The sequence below is a fragment of the Eptatretus burgeri genome, chromosome 11, assembly GCF_056783735.1.
Source record: "Eptatretus burgeri isolate ZD-2024b chromosome 11, Ebu_testis_v1, whole genome shotgun sequence".
Classification (NCBI taxonomy): domain Eukaryota; kingdom Metazoa; phylum Chordata; class Myxini; order Myxiniformes; family Myxinidae; genus Eptatretus; species Eptatretus burgeri.
The window spans coordinates 26,134,421-26,151,649 of NC_140971.1; the positions used below are offsets into that span (position 1 = coordinate 26,134,421).

At 41.8% G+C, this 17,229-nt stretch overlaps 1 protein-coding gene across 6 annotated transcripts in view; it reads left to right on the forward strand.

Moving 5' to 3' along the window:
• GBA2 (glucosylceramidase beta 2) overlaps positions 1-17,229 on the forward strand; it is a 103,735-nt gene that overhangs the window by 5,452 nt on the left and 81,054 nt on the right. For all 6 annotated transcript variants that reach the window (XR_015049156.1, XM_085845654.1, XM_085845656.1 and 3 more), the window contains 2 exons: positions 1,262-1,353; positions 5,601-5,716. Coding sequence is in view for 5 of the 6 variants with exons in the window: in XM_085845654.1 (XP_085701780.1) it covers positions 1,262-1,353; positions 5,601-5,716 (208 nt within the window). In the remaining variant the exon portion in view is untranslated. The remainder of the gene's footprint in view (positions 1-1,261; positions 1,354-5,600; positions 5,717-17,229) is intronic.

Here is a 17,229-nt window from a genome sequence, read left to right on the forward strand (position 1 = left end):
TGCTTCGCCTCAAAGAGAGCTGGGGGAAATGGAGACCATTCATATTCAAAAACGTCCTCCAATGAGAGGTTCCCTGCCCGAGAAATGACAAGTAGCTTCTGAAACAGAAGAGCAGGGTCGATAGTTCGGTCGCCAGTAACCTGGACACCAGATGAATCTCCCAGTGTTTTCGCTTTGTCCTTCCTTTTGCATGTGTCGTGAAAACTGGTTGTCCAGTCAGCTTTTCAGCAACTTTTTTCCCCACTACCTGCAAGTTGTCGACATTCACTTCATCCTTGGCTACAACACCAGTGACAACATTTCTCAAGGCTGGATCATCAGAGAACGGATTGCATGACTGAAGTTTTTCTTGGATTTTTTCTACATCTGACTGGTCCCCCTCCATCCTGGACTTGGTGGCCTCCTTGTGCTGTTCACTCGACGTGTAAATGCAATCATTGAATTATTGCATGGCTACATTATATTCCGAACATACGGGGGACAGTGTCCACAGGGCACGTTGCTCCTCCGTCATGCCACTGCCCCTGGTCAACCCACCAGTCGACTTGAGTGATCGCATAAGTGTCTGTTCGATAACAAGATCGGACCCAAGTCCAGCCCAGAATTGATCACTCCGGCGAACCACATGGAAAGAAAGGGGGTTGGCTTTCGGGTTTCGCTATGATGTCATAAACGTCAGTTACGTCATAGTAGGTCATAGGCGGGAGAAACTATGTTCATTTGATTCAGAAACCCCATGTTCCTATATGTTGCTAATACATTTATAGGGTCTAAAATCAACCATAAAAAAAGTTTGTAGTTCATTGAAATTTTCACTGGTGGCCATCTTGAAAATATGCAAATTAACCCCTTTACTGGGGTCAGATTACCCGAGACTTTTTCTGGCATGCAGCATGACCTATTAAAACAAAACGTTTTGTTGCAATTTTTTTGGGGGTTAGGTGATACGGATCATATTTTGACTCTACTATACTGTTAGCGGCAGAAACGGGGAGGCATGATGTGAGTGAGTGGACTTTGAACGTACATGTTCCATCAAGTTTTGTTGACTGAGCCACATATCGAATGACCCTGGATGAAACAAATTGGTCAATGTGCCCTTCAAACTGTCTATGTATTCTGCTGCTAAACCGATAGCGGTTTGTTTTGTTGTAAACATGATTAAAATTGATTGTTGCAAATTTTTACTTTTGTTTGTTTTTTTTTTTTTGATTGTTGCAAAAGATGAAATGCTATTTATCAATCTCTTTTCCTTTTTCAGGTATCTCTGGTGGTATTACAAGAAGACGAGGGTTGAGAAAAAGGTTCCTGTGCTTGATTTCTTTAACTGTCAACCTCTCAAGCAGATATATGGTCAGTAGCTACGTGCTGGGAGAAGTTGGGATTTCGATTCGATGCTGAAGTATAGATATATATTTTTTTGCTTTTTGAATTGAACTCCATGATTATTTAAAGAACATGGTTTGCCCTGATAGTTTGCATGATATATTTGGTTGAACACCATATCAACAGTTTCATGTGTTCACCAAGATGAGCTTAAAAAAAAAAACCATTGTGCTGCATGAAACGACCAATGTGGAAACATTGTGCCTGAGTTTATTTCTCTTATACGATGCTCTTTGGGTTAACATGCAAGATCTATCAGCCTGCTCTTCCAAAAAAAACTTGCGATTAGTTTAGGAAATGATAGCTAAGGCCTTAGTTATTTTATAACTTGGTTTACACAGTTCTTCAGCTAAAATGTAGGGTCGGTCGAAATATAATTTCAATTTTTAGAAATCATATATTTTTATGATTTGTTTTCGGATGTTCCATGGAAAAGACAAGGGTAGGTGGGGGGGGGGGGAATAAATATAAATCCCGGACCAGAAGGATCCAAGAAAACATTGAAGATGGAAGACCATTCAAATGCAGGAAGTGTCAGAATCAATAACATTATACATGTGACTTTGTTGGTAAACAAACGTATGCAGCCAATCAAAAATCAGACACTGCTCACGTGACTCGAATTGGCACAACCATGGCAGAAACCCGAAACGATATCGTTTAAAAATCCATCATCAAACAAAGATTCATTCATCATCCAGCATTGACTCGTGCTTTTAAAACAAATATAAGCCTTTTTACAATATGGAATATAAATATAATTCATCAAGATTGCAGCCAAAGACTACTTTCATCAACCCTATAAAACGTGCATGGGTGTGCGTGCACACTAGTGCATAATGCTGGATATGATTAAACAAGGACAAAGGTGTCCAAGAGCCACATCCAAAAGGTTTTGTCTTCACCAGAAGAACAAGAGGAAGAATTAAAAAAAAAACACCACCACCACCACCACCACCACCACAACACAACCACCACCAACAACAACTTCCGATATTTCGTCACGTCACGTCCGTCATGGACGATCATCGTTCATGATGAGAAAATGGTGTTAAAAAAAACAACAACGCCGAGCTCTCTTGGAGCAGCGTTCGCTACGCGAGATGCTAAAAAAGGTGTCTACTTGGAGTCAACACGCTTAAAACGGTCAATCAGTCAAAACCAACTCTTACTTTTCAGCGGGCATCTGATCGTACTGTCTCCCCATCCCCATGAGCACATCAAAGGCTGATTTCTGGTCCGTTGAAGGATGAATATCAGCCTCTCGCAGGGGAACTTTGATGTACTTGGCACCGAAATCTTTCAACACGAACAGCGGTGTACAACTTTCGATGGAAGTAAAATCGGCACGATTGAGAGTAGCCTGCGAATCATCCCTGTTGCTGCACTGAATTGATGCAATCGTTCGGTCAGAATATTCATCGTCAAGATGTTGCGTGATGAAATTTCCAATGCAGTCACTCGAATTTATACCGCCAACATACTTCTTCACGAACACTTGCACCCCAGAAACCACAGTCGGTCTGAACCACGCTGGCCACTGCTCAGACGCTATGACCGAAGACTACTGTGCAGCTTGGTTCAAGGTGACTCGGCATTTTGGTGCGCATACGAGAAATTATGTTTTGAAAATAAATGCCGACGTTTACATTTCGGGTTTTGAAACTTTTGAACCTTCGGCGGAAATTTTATAAATATAAAAGGCTAAAAATATTTTTTATATTTATATTTCATTTCGGCAAAAATATCGTTGGCGGATCCGTAAACCAAGTTATAAAATAACTAAGGCCTAATTAGCTTATCTGGAATTTCAATTCCAGATAAGGTATTGTCATTGCGCACCATCTGTCTGTCATTCTATTTCGACTTTTCTGGCCAAACCGCTGGGCTGATCCGGCTGAAATTTTGCCGCAAAACGTTCCTCTCCTGACTGATAACATGGATTACAAAGCTCGTTCCGGTCACATGACATTAAGTAGGTCAAAATGGCCGACTTGGTAAATTAATTCAAATTATCTTCTCCAGACCCAAAAGTCAGAATGCTACCAAATTTGGTTTACAACATTAGGCCAGGGTAGGGATGTTAAATTGTAGAGGTCATGTCGCTCATGTGACTGGAAGCGTGTCAAAATGGCAGACTTGGGCAACTTTTGGGAAAATCATGTAAATGCCTTCAAACATCTTCTCCAGACCCACCAGTCAGAATGCTACCAAATTTGGATTACAGCATTAGGACAGGGTCCTGATGTTAAATTGTGGAGGTCATGCCGATCACGCGACCATAAGTGTGTCAAAATGGCAGTCGCGCAAATTCCTTCCAAAATCTTTTCCAGACCCACCAGTCACAATGCTACAAAATTTGGGTTCCAACATTCGGTCAGGATAGGGATGTTAAATTGTGGAAATCATGCTGGTCATGTGGGAGAAAGTATGCCAAAATGGCGGACTTGGTAAATGTTTGGGAAAATCACGTAAATTATTTCAAAAACCTTCCTCTTCAGACCCACCAGTTAGAATGCTACCAAATTTCGGTTACAACATTAGGCCAGGGCCCAGATAAGCTACAGGTGCAGTGGTCCTTTTTTTTAAGTTTTATTATTAATCCTTTCAACATGAAGACTTGGATTTGAATTTATATGTGTATAGAAGGGATTTACAACTATTCTGCTTAATTCCATCTAATATATGATGATGGGACCAGTGTTGTCCTTGGCGATGACCCGGTTTCGCCGGAGATGAATTCTGCAGGATGAGCCTTGAGTGAGAGGCAAATTTGGCATGTGCATGGGAATAAACGCTGCTTTCTAATTTGCATGCCAAAAGTTTAGTGCACTTATTCTTCCCCAAATGAATTTGTGATTGGAGGCACATCTGCAATCCCAGCCAAAAAAACACCGCAAAAAAAGAAAAATAATGCAAGTTTTAATTAACGACGGGGTGCGGACACATTATAATCATGGATAAGAGAGTACTTCGCCATTAATGCGCTTAGTCAAAAACAAATATGGACTCGTCTACTTGTACGCTAATTCTTATGGACACCAATACATACAGGAAAGGTATGACTGCAAAAAGGGGAAAAGAAAGGAGATTGGAGATAGAGGAGGGAAGTGCTTGACGTGACATGGGCTGGATATGGCAAGGTCTGTCCTTCTCGCTTGTTGGGGGGGGGGGGGTGTCCTGACTACTGCAGAAATTTAGGCAGTCGCCAATCAGAATGCCTTGTCTGACTCAGTTGTGCTGCTTGAACTCTGAGTAACTGCAAAACGGGCACATCAGTTATTTTATGGCGTCTGGCATGTGATGTCACCTTGACATTCCATATGGGACTTAAAACTGGTCCTGCACTCCACCGCGTGACCCCTTGGACCCAATTAGGTGCTGATTCCTGAGTGCCACACCAACACGTGCCAGGCCCATCCTCCAGGAATGTCACTTGCATGAGGCTTGGATTTAATAAAATATAGAGGGAATGAGAGGAAATGAAAGAACATGTAATATATGAAAGTACAAAGGGATGGTAGGAAAGATGAGGGTCTATAATAGCACCACTAATTGGCATATTGGTGAGGTGACAATTTTAACGTCAACTTGGAGATATTTGTCAAATAAATTAATCCCCTTACCCCCCTCCCCCCACCCCCTACCACACACACCTCCAAGGTATTTTCGTTACAATCCATTTTTGTTGTAAACAGTGGATTTTTTTTTACCTCCTGCAAGAGCTAGTATTTTTATATTCACACGTTGGGACTAAGATATTGGGAGACATCAATGTACTTTCACGTGATTTGCAAGTACAATGAATGAAAACGAGCGAATCAACACAGTGTACGAGACTTAAAACTGGGACTTGCATTAGTTGTTTTCAAATGGGAAGGTTAACCTTTCATCAAGTAACATTGGGATGGTGTGGAGCTAATTCCACTTCAAGTTTTGTAAATTTGGTTGCATTTCAGCACTGATTTATCGAGATGTCAAGTATATTTGATTAAGTCTGTAATCTGACCAGTAAAATATTTGTATTGGGCACTGTCCTCGGTCAGAAGATAATTGCAAATCTGTTGGAGTGATGTCAGCTCAGAAGAGCAAACGTTGCAGGTCTTACACTGGCAAACATGCAATGCTGGCAGATGAGATTCTTTAATTGGAATCTGCTGATCTTTCTTCCCCTGTGTCGGTCCTCTTTGCTTTGGAATGGGATTGTTGAGCAGGAGCACCAATGGGAGGTATCGGCGGAGGGTCCGTGACTCGTGGATGGCGTGGGGAATTCTGCCGTTGGCAACTTTTTCCTGGCATGTACACCTACAATACTGTAATTGCTGATCAGGTACAACATATCAAATGCAGTTTGAATGGTCATTTACTGGTATGCTTATATTTGCTTACATAGGCTGGGAACTGATGAGGATCGCTTTGCACCCTCCCTTCCACTACCCCCATGGTAATTTTTTCATTGGGACCTAAATGTTCCTTTGGATTCACTAAACCTTCCTTCGGGAATTTCTTTGTAATTTTAAAAGCTTATAGGGGTTTATAAACATGAGGTATCTAAATAACATCGAAGTCAGAATTAAAGCAAAATCCAATTTCAATAAATCCAAAATGGTGTCTGTTTTGCAAAATTTTGGCTTTTTTCTGGTTCAACCACACAGCACATGTTAAAATGATGCATGAGGCCCAACATGAATGATCATGACTATGGAGTTACTGATATGCCCCCTAAAATTGCAACCCCCAAGAAAATATACTGGTGTTCTGTTGACCGCTGGAGAGGTCCAAGCTATGCAGTTGTTTACTGGAAAGGAGGGAGTAGTGAAAAGAGCAAGGGAAAGGCCTTGTTTGGGTTCTCCTCAGAATTGGATTGATCTCTTGATGCACCAAATGCACCAACAAGACTTGACACTATTATGCAGTTATCGACCACCCAATCACCGACTGAGATATGCAGAAGAAGCCACCGGAGAGGTTGTACAATCCTATTCAATACCATTTTTGACCTTGGTGTACGCTTTAAAGTGTAACCCCTGATATGTAACAGTCCTTTTCAGAAGAAAATCACATCGTTGTGGTCAGAATCTTTCAACTACTATGTTCATATCTCAAGGCAGGAAATGGATGGTTCTGGGCTGTCTGATATACTTTCGGCGTCTGCCTTAAAGTTTGATACGTAGGGTTTTGTCAGGAAAACAGCATGGGGGGGGGGGGTAATGCACTGTCATCAAGTTCTGATGAACAGCCTCAAGTGACTGCTGTTGGAAGAATTTGTGACTCAGAGGTGAACATGGTTTTCCAGTGTCCTCTAAATTTAAGCCACACAATTGATACACATCCCATCTAAGGAAGTGTTGGATGTAGTATTACATCCCATCAAGACATTGTATTACCATTATCGTGGCAAAGTTTCATTCCGAAAGTCCTCGGACATTGTCAGAAAAAAAAAAAACAATGGGAGAAAAACTTAAATGGTGGTTTAATACTCTTGGGTGTGTATGACCTTGACCTTTAGCCCAGAGGGGTATGATGTAAATTACGTTTAAATCCTGCCTCCTCGAGGCTATGTAGAAAAGGCAATTTAGTTACGATCGGACAAACCCGAGTCGAGTTGCGGTAAGAAATGTTAAAATGTTTTTATTAGGTTATGACCTTAAAATTAGGTCAAGCCTGCATGTTTTCTCTTCATGTTATCGATGTAAAATTTCATTACAAAACTTCCAGCACGCTCTAAGATACAGCTTAGAAATTGACACATTTTGGAAATTTGGCATGTTGAGAGAGCAGGAAGAAAATGGAAAAAGAAAATTTTTCTCATTGGTGGTTTAGTACGTTTAGAGGTTTAAGAACCTCTGTAGTACCATTAAAATTGGGGTCGCCGATTGTAGAAACACCGTACAACAGCAATAGACCTTCCCTTATGCTCGGGGAGGCTTAAACGAATTGTTACGGAAATGACCTCGGGGTTAACGGCGGGGTGAATGAAATGGTTATTTCTTCGTGAATTTTGTACAAATGTACTGCAAACACCCGTTCAGGTTTTAGCGAGGATTGTGTGTACAGAGAGCTCTTTTTTCCTATCACTCCTTGCGTTTGTCTCTTTCCCACTCCATTCCTCTGTAATCCATGTTCTGAAGTCTTCCCTCTTGTTTCTTCTTTTCACAAGGTTGTACACGTGTGCTACAATAAAGCATGCCGGTTATGAGGAGTGCATGTGTGCAGCCTTGAAATGCCCAGCAGGAGGCAGGGGCGACTGTGCGTATAAAAATGAACGAAGTGCGGATTTTATTTTTTTTGTATACATTGTCGAAGCTCATAGAAGAGCTAACACATAGAACATCTAAAGGGAGCAGGAGATGAGGGGCAGGAGTGGGAAGCACAAAGTAGTGGGGACACAGAGACGTGAGATCTGTTGAAGGGAGAGAGATGGGGTGTGGTGCACGAGGTAAACAAGATGGACACTACAGGGACTTTCAGGAAGGAAAGCAGGGAATTTTGAAGGATGTGGAATAGTGGGGGAGGAAAAGATCATGGTTTTGGATGAGGGAAGATCAGAGATGGAGGTGAACAGCTATTTTGAAGACCTGGAGGGAAGAGTTGGATTGAAGAGAGAGCCGGAGTTTGTTCCAAAGGTGGGGAAAAAGAGGAATGAAAGTGAAGGTGAGCAGTCATTCTTGATTTTAGTAGTTTCATCAGAAGGGGGTTGCTGGTGGCTTTGCAGAAATATTCGGGGGTGGGGGGGGGGGAAATCACAGACAGAGTGGAGTGGGGGGGGGGTGTGGAAGGCCGGAGAGGAGACTGTGGAAGACATAAAGACCGCTGTCCTGCCTGCTGTTTGTGAGAGGGATATTGAGAGATCGAGATCGATCCAAAGACTCTGCTTCATGGTGGGAGATACCAATGGTCCTAAAAGCCATGGTTTCCACAGCATGAAGCCGAGTTAGGTGTGAGGCGAGAGCATCAGCCCGGAGGGGAGAGCAGTACTCCATCAGGCTATGGATGAAACCTTTGTATGTGGTCAGGAGTTCAGGTGTACCAAGGAATGACCTTGTACGATGGAGGATGCCCAGTCGGCGACTGGTTTTGGAGGATCTGGAGGCCAGTCAGCGACTGGCTTTGGAAGGATTGAAAAGGGAGTGCGTTTGGAATGTGGCAAGAAGAGTGCAAAGTTCCCGCAGCAGAGACTCCAGCGGTTTGGAGTTGGAGTCCTTAGAGACTTATGAGTGATGGGTCGGTGAGCTGTTTGGCAAGAGACAGCAGGTTCATGTGTGTAGGACATGATCCGTGAGATTGAAATCCGGGCACTGCGTGACAACTGACTGGGGCAGGATTTCTCACATGTGCCATACAGTACCGTTCTTCCAACCAGGCTCACTATTATTTTTCCTGTGCCCTTGTATGATTCCATTGTGTCAATAAGGTTCAGGTTATATAAAGACAGATTGTGAACCACCCATTGCCATACTGAGTTGACTTGTGTCGTTCGGTCCAGTTGAGGCTGTTGCTATCTTCCATGTGCAATTATTTATTTTTTATTCAATCTTTACAAGTCGTACATACATCTTGTATGCTACTTGTGAATGTCTGCAGTTGTAGTAAAATCCAGGAAGGGTTTCAAAGGGCTTACCTTGTGTAGCCTCTCTTGGTTGCTTTAGGCAGCTTTCTTTAACTAGAAGAGCATGGGGAAGAGAGCTGATTGGTTGTTCCCTCCAATTATGAATGAGAGATGTTATTGGGTCCCGATAGATAGATATATGTACATGTAGATATAGTTGTGTATATCTTCTTCTTCTTCTTCTTCTTTCGGCTGCTCCAGTTCGGGGTCGCCACAGCGGATCATCCATCATGATCCGCATAATGATTTGGCACATGTTTTACGCCGGATGCCCTTCCTGACGCAACCCTGGTCGCCTCTTACGACACAGGGATATGGTACACCTATTATAACCGGGGTATACACCCGCCCAGTACACTGGTACTCACTTCGCCGACCTTGGAAGGATGACAGGCTGAGTCAACCCCCTGGTGTATTAATTCAGTGGCCCAACGGGGCTTGAACTCAGGACCTTTTGGATCCCAAGCCGCTGCCCTAACCACTGCGCCAACACACCAGGCTTATAGTTGTGTGTGTGTGTGTATATATATATGTATATATATATATATATATATATATATATATATATATATATATATATATATATATATATATATATATATATATATATATATATATATATATATATATATATATATATAGTGTTACGGTTGTGGAAATTCGCAGAGCACCATAAAGGATATCCCCAAGATCAGTTGTATCGCAAAGTCCGTGTTCAGTTATATTTCCCCACCGTTGTTTAATGGGAATTATTTGTGTGGACAGGGCTGTGAATTTTCAGGTAGCCGTTTTTCTTTGCTATCGTTATTTTGGGCATCGCTCTCAACAACCGCTTCCCACAACCCTCATAACCACACCACCGCGTTTCCACCTCGGCACACGGTTGCCAGAGGCCTGACCTTCGTCGAGGGAAAGCAGGCGGCCCCCGTTCCTCCCTTCCCCGGACGAATGGCGTCTTCACGGTGAATTCCACCCTGCTGTGGAAGAAGACAAATACAGCGGCGAGGGAGCGTCCCCGATTTGGTGGGAAAACGCTTCCTCCGAGAAGGTTCCCGCATGTTCTGGAAGGAGGGCGGGGCGAGAGCGGAGGGGCGGAGCAGGGGTAATAAAAAGCACGCACGGAGCGTTCGTTCTCTCTCTCGGGCGTTGCTGGAGTTGTCGCTGCCGCTGGACGCCGCGGAAGGACCTGGGCTGCTTCTGCCGGTGCTGCGTGAGATCTGGGCTCGTGTCCGAGTCAGGAACTTGGAGCGGTCGGTCGGTGGAAGTCCGGGCGTCGCGAGGGAGACGCGGGCTGGAGGCGCAGCACTACTGTGTCGCGCGAACCTGTGCGTGCATGTGGGGAGAGCCGGAGAGAGCTCGCCTGCCGCTTGGCAAGGCCTGGGCGCAACCGTGGCTACGCAAGCTGCCGTGGGGACAGGACGTCGCGACTCGCCCCATCAAGGCACCACGAGGGTGCAGGTAACCTGCAACGGTCTTGTGGGGACCCTTTCGGTCACCAAGGCCCCACGTTATAAAGGCCCACGGGCCCAGTCTGACTCCCTTGTCTTTGAGGGGGTCTTTTTCCTGGGGTTTTTCTTTGAATGCATGATGTGGCGCCGAGGCCATAAGTAAAACCTGTTAAGTGAATGTACATGGTAAACCATAGTCGGTTGTAGTGTTTTTACCTTGCTCGTGTCTTTGTCCCATCCTGCAGTCTTCGTAAAGCAACTGCATGCGTGTTTTTGAATTCCTTGCCTGTATATACCTGCATCCCTGTATACGTGTGTAGTAAATAAATGTGCTTGCGTGAATGTTAACCCGTTCATTGTGTCTTTTTTTTTTCCCCCAAATTGAACCGCCGTATTGCATTTTGGAATACTAGTTGGTTTTTGAATACCGATAATAGACTCTGGTCCAGTGAGGTCTGGCGATAATACCCACTCGGTTATCCCAGAACGGAACGAACCGCTTAAGCGGTTTGTGTCCAAACAGGCCTTCGCCGAGGTACGGTCCCTCGGTAGGTTACCTGCGCGAATACTTAGGTATATCGATATTCGGCGATTGACCCTGTTGCGCGCGGGTAGAATACAGACTGGGCCGTGGTGGAATTAAAAACCCACCCGTGACTGGTTTCTGGCGTTGTTCCAGAAAGTCACGGCTGAATTGTCCGTTCGGTGGGCGAGCGGCCGTTATTAGTTAACGCGGTCACTCGCACGCCGGGCGGGCGTAGATTCGTAACTATATGTGTGTGTGTATATATATATATATATATATATATATATATATATATATATATATATATATATATATATATATGTGTATATATATATATATGTGTATATATGTATATATGTATATATATATATGTGTATATATATATATGTGTATATATGTATATATGTATATATATATATGTGTATATATATATATGTGTATATATGTATATATGTATATATATAACAAGCTTGAATGAGCTAAGATGATGTCATTGTGATGTATCAGGTTTGCGATAAATTATCTGTGCTAATGCCCGGCTTGATTCCCGCAAACAAAATTAAAACAGCTTGCCTAGTTTAGGAGATAATGGTATAGGCGATTTCCATTAGCGGCGATATTATGACGTCAACTTTTTTTCTAGGAAGAATTTCCAAAATCGGAGATGGTTACTGTCTGCGCATGGGCTTTCTGCATATACATGGCGAGTTTCACGAAGATCTGATGAAAACTCTGGGTTGTGAAACAAAAAATAGGAATGACGTCATAAAAATTGATATGACGTCATAGTGATGTATCATATGTGCGGTAATTCATCTCTGCTAATGCCCTGTTCGATTCCCGCAAACAGAATTCAAAAAGCTTGCCTAGTTTCGGAGATAATTTTTTAGGCGATTTCCATTAGCGGAGATATTTTGACGTCATAACTTTTTTTTTTCTTGGAGGAATTTTCAAAATCGGAGATGGTTACTGTCTGCGCAGGGTATTTTTTTTACATATGTACGCCAAGTTTCGATGAAAACTGGATGCTGTGAAACTAAAAAGTCCACAAGGACAACAACTTGAGTAAGACTTGGAGATCCTCCACGAGGATCTAAAAACCTTGAGAGTACCAATGCAGAATCAGAAGGAAATAAAATTAATTTGATGGCATGAATGTTCACAAAGGTGATGGTGAAAATGGATAATTGATAAACGTTTTTGTTGAATGCATTCTATAATTGTCAAGAACGCTGCAGTAATTGAAAGCTATATTTATTAGCCCCTGTTTGACTTCGTCCCCCCCTGTTTTGACCCCTGTTTGACCCCTGTTTGACTGGACTGATTTTATTCACACTTGGCACAAAGACAACACATGATGGTATACATATGCACATCATTTTGTTTTGTGATTCGATCAAAGATGGCTGACTGGAGGCCATTTTAGTGTAAAAAAAAAACAACAAAAAAACCTCTGTGTCAAACGCGTGCTCAACCATTTCTCAGACGTGCATTTACCAATCTTGTTCAAACTTGGTGCACGTATAAAGAATGACGGCTTACATAAGCACATCATTTTTTCTATCGAGATCAGATCCAAGGTGGCCGACTGGCGGGCATTTTAGTTGTAAAAAAAGACAAAAAAAAAACCTGATGTTGAACACGTCCTCGACCATTTCTCAGATAAGTATTTGCCGATGTTGTTCAAACTTCGTATACAGATAAGGAATGATTGCTTACATATGCACGTAATTTTTGTTGACGAGATCAGATCCAAGATGGCTGACTGGTGGCCAACTTGTTACTTAAATGTATCCCCAACCATTTCTCTGACGTGCATGGTCCGATTTTGTTCAAACTTGGCACAAGCACAGTACATGATGGCATACGTTTGCACCTGACTTTATTTTGTGATCCGATCAAAGATGGCTGACTGGTGGTCATTTAAATTGTACTTAAATATGGGCTAGACCTTTAACTCCATGCAGCAAAATTACTAAAACAATACTAAAACAACAATAAAAAAATAAAACAATTTTACTAAAACTAAAAAGCTATGACATTTTATGTCTTTTATTTGTTCATTTGTAAAATCAGTTTCTGTAAGTAATGGTACAATAAAATTTAAATTGCTCAAATTATTCAGAACAAGTGCAAAATGGGTGCCATTTTGGATTAATGCAAATCAAATTTTGCTTCCTCTGTGACTTGTATGGATTACTTGTATGCAGGTACATTAATGACCAGAATTGTTGATTACTGGGTGGAATTGTTGCATCATAATTGTTGATTACTTGGATATTCGTAAATTAAATTGCAAATTCTTATCGATAAGTGAAGTTACTGACTTCATTTATCTATAAGTGAAGAAAAACAAACAAATGAAAGATTTGATGGTGACAATATTAGTTTCATGCAAATTAGTAATGGTGCAAAAGAGTTTATTTCAGAAGTACAGGTATATTATTTTTCATGATCTTCTGAGAAACACTTGGGTACCAATGAAAAATTTTCAGGTTGGGGACGAGCGTGTGTGTGGTGAGTCTCATCCTCTCCTGGCTTATTATCCTCACCAGAGGAGAGGGTATTGCATTTGTGTCCGTCTGTTTATTACTTACGAAATCTAAAGATTTTGTAAGTATATTGATGACTTCCGTCATATGTTTGTGTGTGTGTGTTTATTTGTTTGTTTGTTTGTAGGCACGATAACTCGAACGGAAGAAGCTACCAACGTCAAATTACACCACGTGATTCAGGAGGGCGGTGGCTAGTGCTGATTAGATTTTGGTCAAAATCGGTCAAAGGTCAAGGTCACAGTGAGGTCAAACATCCAAAACATTCGATTTTTGATGGTTTGGTACAAACTTCTGGTTTGTGTCACTACCTTCTCTCGAGACAGCTTTTATTAGACAAGGTCAGAGGTCAAGTTGACGATTTCATAAGTACCAGTCTATGACTGCTTGTTTGTTTGTTTGTCCACACAATGTGAGTGTGTATGAATTACATTAGGTCTTTAAGACCCATGAAGACTGTAAAACTCTTAAGACCCCTAAAATCCCACAGAACCTTGAGACTCTGAAGACCCTTTATACCCTTTATAACTCTAAGACCATTTAAGACCCTTTTGACCCAAAAGACACTTTCGAACCTTTAGAACCTTTCGACCTCTTGGACCCTTTCAACCCTTTAGAGTCCCGAACACCCTTGGACTCCTTTCTACTCTTCAGATATTCACACCTTTCAGACCTTTTAATAACCTGAGGACCTTTTAGATCCCTTTGACCTTAAATTACACCCTTTAGACCTCTTTGACCTCTTTAGACTATTTTGATACCTTTGACTCGTTCAGACCTTTTGACCTTGACAACTTTTCAGACCTTTGAGTTTCACGCATTTATAATTGATGATCCTTCATTTAGTACATCCTTCCATTTATTTGACACACAAAATACACCAGACAAACCAAATCCTTGCGAGGGTCTGCAATCTCTGGTTGCTATATCTTGTAATATATATATATATATATATATATATATATATATATATATATATATATATATATATATATATATATATATATATATATATATATATATATATATATATATATATATATATATACACACACACACACATGTTGTGGTTGCTTTTACGCTTACCCCAAGTGTTGTTCATTGTCTGTGAAGTATTTTTTCAAAGTTTGGTTCCAGATTATGTACTTACCAGTTTTCTATAATCCTGATGTTTTGATGATTATATAATATTGATGAACTTGTACCAGTTCTTCCTCTGGGAGGTGGAAGGGCATATATTGTGCATCTTGGTTCTTCGTTCTTCAGCTTTCAACGTCACTGTCATGCTTACCTGTTCTTCTGTGGACAACATCTTGCCACTTAATTTTGGACTTTCGCCTTTGCAACCAAGCATGACAGAGGAGGCATGAAAGGCATAAAATATAAGAATAATAATAAATGTACATGCCATTCTAAACAAAATGTATATATGGTGCATATGTTTGAAAACAGGAAAGACTTGACATCTGAAGCAATGATGGATTCCATGACTGTTTGTAATTCAAAGCAAGCTCAATTGCTTATAGTATAGTTGGTTGGGTCTGTTGTTGCACCCTTCTTGTGGACAGACTTGATGTTTGCTGACTTCTATGCAGTGGGGAGACTTCCAAAGTAGGGCAGACTGAATAGGGGAGCAATAATGGCACAGCAGGATTTGAGAAAATGGGCACTGATGCCATCCGGCCTGTTGCCAAGGCCTGTCAGAACTTTGTCTACCTTTTCGGGTGAGGAGGACATAGTCCAATGGACAGTGGGCACATTGGGGTAAGATGAGGACAGAGCGGGATGTGTTGGGTACATGAGACGTGAAGACAAAGAGAAAGTTTCGACATTCTGCCTTATCTCAACCAGAGTCTCCAGGATAGCTGTTTTTTTGAAATTATTATTATTGTTTTTTTTGTATACCTTGTTGAGGCTCGTATAAGAGCTGAAGGCCCTGTCACACCTTGATGTTTTAGCCAGCGTATGGCAAGGTATCAAAATGTATGTAAAACGTTGGCGTACGCTGAACTATTGATGTTTTTTTTTCCCAGTTTTGGACGTATTCATAACGAGTTGGACGTATGCATAACGTGTAAGTAATGTACACAGAACGTTTCGATAACATATAGATAACTTGTATCAACGAATGCTGAGCGTGTTGTCGGCGTTCACAACCTATGCCCAACGATAGTCTAACTTATGCATAGCACACGGCAGCGTATCGCCGACGATCACGTGGCGTAGCCTATTAAAAGGCTGCGGCTCGACGATTCAAATCATAACCGCACGAGACATCGAAGTGTCAAGCCGCTGTCACACCTTGACGTTTTAGCCAGCGTATGCCGACGTATGAAAAATTTGCCGAATACGCTGGCACACGTCGAATACTTTAATAGCACGCTGAAGCACGCTGGTATACGTCGTAGTACGCCGAGTACCTCGACAAATTTTCAGCAAGTTGAAAATTTTTCGCCGTATGCCAGCTTATGACACGCGTTCTGCATACGCTGGCCATAAGTTGTAGGCACGTTACGCGATCGTTGACGCACGTCGACACACGTTGCTTGTAAGTTACTCATCAGTCGAAAAGCGTCGAGGTAATGTTTAGCGTCAGTGTTCCAGACTCCCTGTTTTTTTTTGTTTTTTTTTTTGTTTTTTTTTATCTTGTCAAAACGAAGTTTTGCAGGATATGTTAGTCAGCTTGTATTTTTTTTTTTGTTTCTTTTTTTTGTCTGTAATCACGTATAAAAAATTCTGCAGAGCACAGTTATCATCGGAAATTTTTGTAACTTCGCATATCAGAGGCCTATAGAGGTCACTTTCAGTGCACAAAATTTTGAAGGTCAAGGTCACTTTGTCGCAAATCAGGGGAGTCGACGAAACCCTTATTTTTTGAGTAATTTTGATCGGATCATCTTCAAACTTCATGGGAATATAGTTAATGGTCTGGTGCTCAGCTGATTAATTTTTGGTGGCGATTGGCCTTGACCTTCATGGTTAGCGCCTCAGGTCAAACATATTTGACCCCAAGGTCAAATTTTCAAGTTTTAGGAACCATATCGTGTAGTACCTCAAATTGAACACCTCGATGAGTGCTTTCTAGATATGTCAAGCTTGAGACATTATGACGTCATTTGGTGACGTTATGAGGCAAAAGCATATTTTTCATGGTTACTCTGTAGAACGATTCTCATCGGAATCTCTCGTAGGCAGATATTCCTCAAGGAGTCGCTCCTGGTGGATAGCAGCTCTGTTCACCTCAGTGTGACCTTAAAGAAGTCACACGTGGTCACCTTTTAGCAAGATACGGGTCACCCTGCGGGTGACATTGGTTTTTTTATTTTCTTCGGTATGACTGTGATGTTGACTCTTCGATTTCTAGTGCGGTTATGATTTAAATCGTTGATCTTCTGTTACATCACCGTCATACCGAAGAAAATAAAAAAACAAACAAACCAGGGAGTCTGGAGCACTGACGCTAACCATAACCTCGACATGTTTCGACTTATGAGTAACTTGCAAGTAACGTGTGTCAACGATCGCCTAACGTGCCTACAACTTATGGCCAGCGTATGCGGAACGTGAGTCATACGCTGGCATACGTTGAAAAATTTCAAGCATGTTAAAATTTGTCGATGAGCTCGGCGTATTACGACATATGCCAGCGTGCTCTTAACGTATACAAAACTTACCCATAATGTATTCGACGTGTGCCAGTGTTTTAGA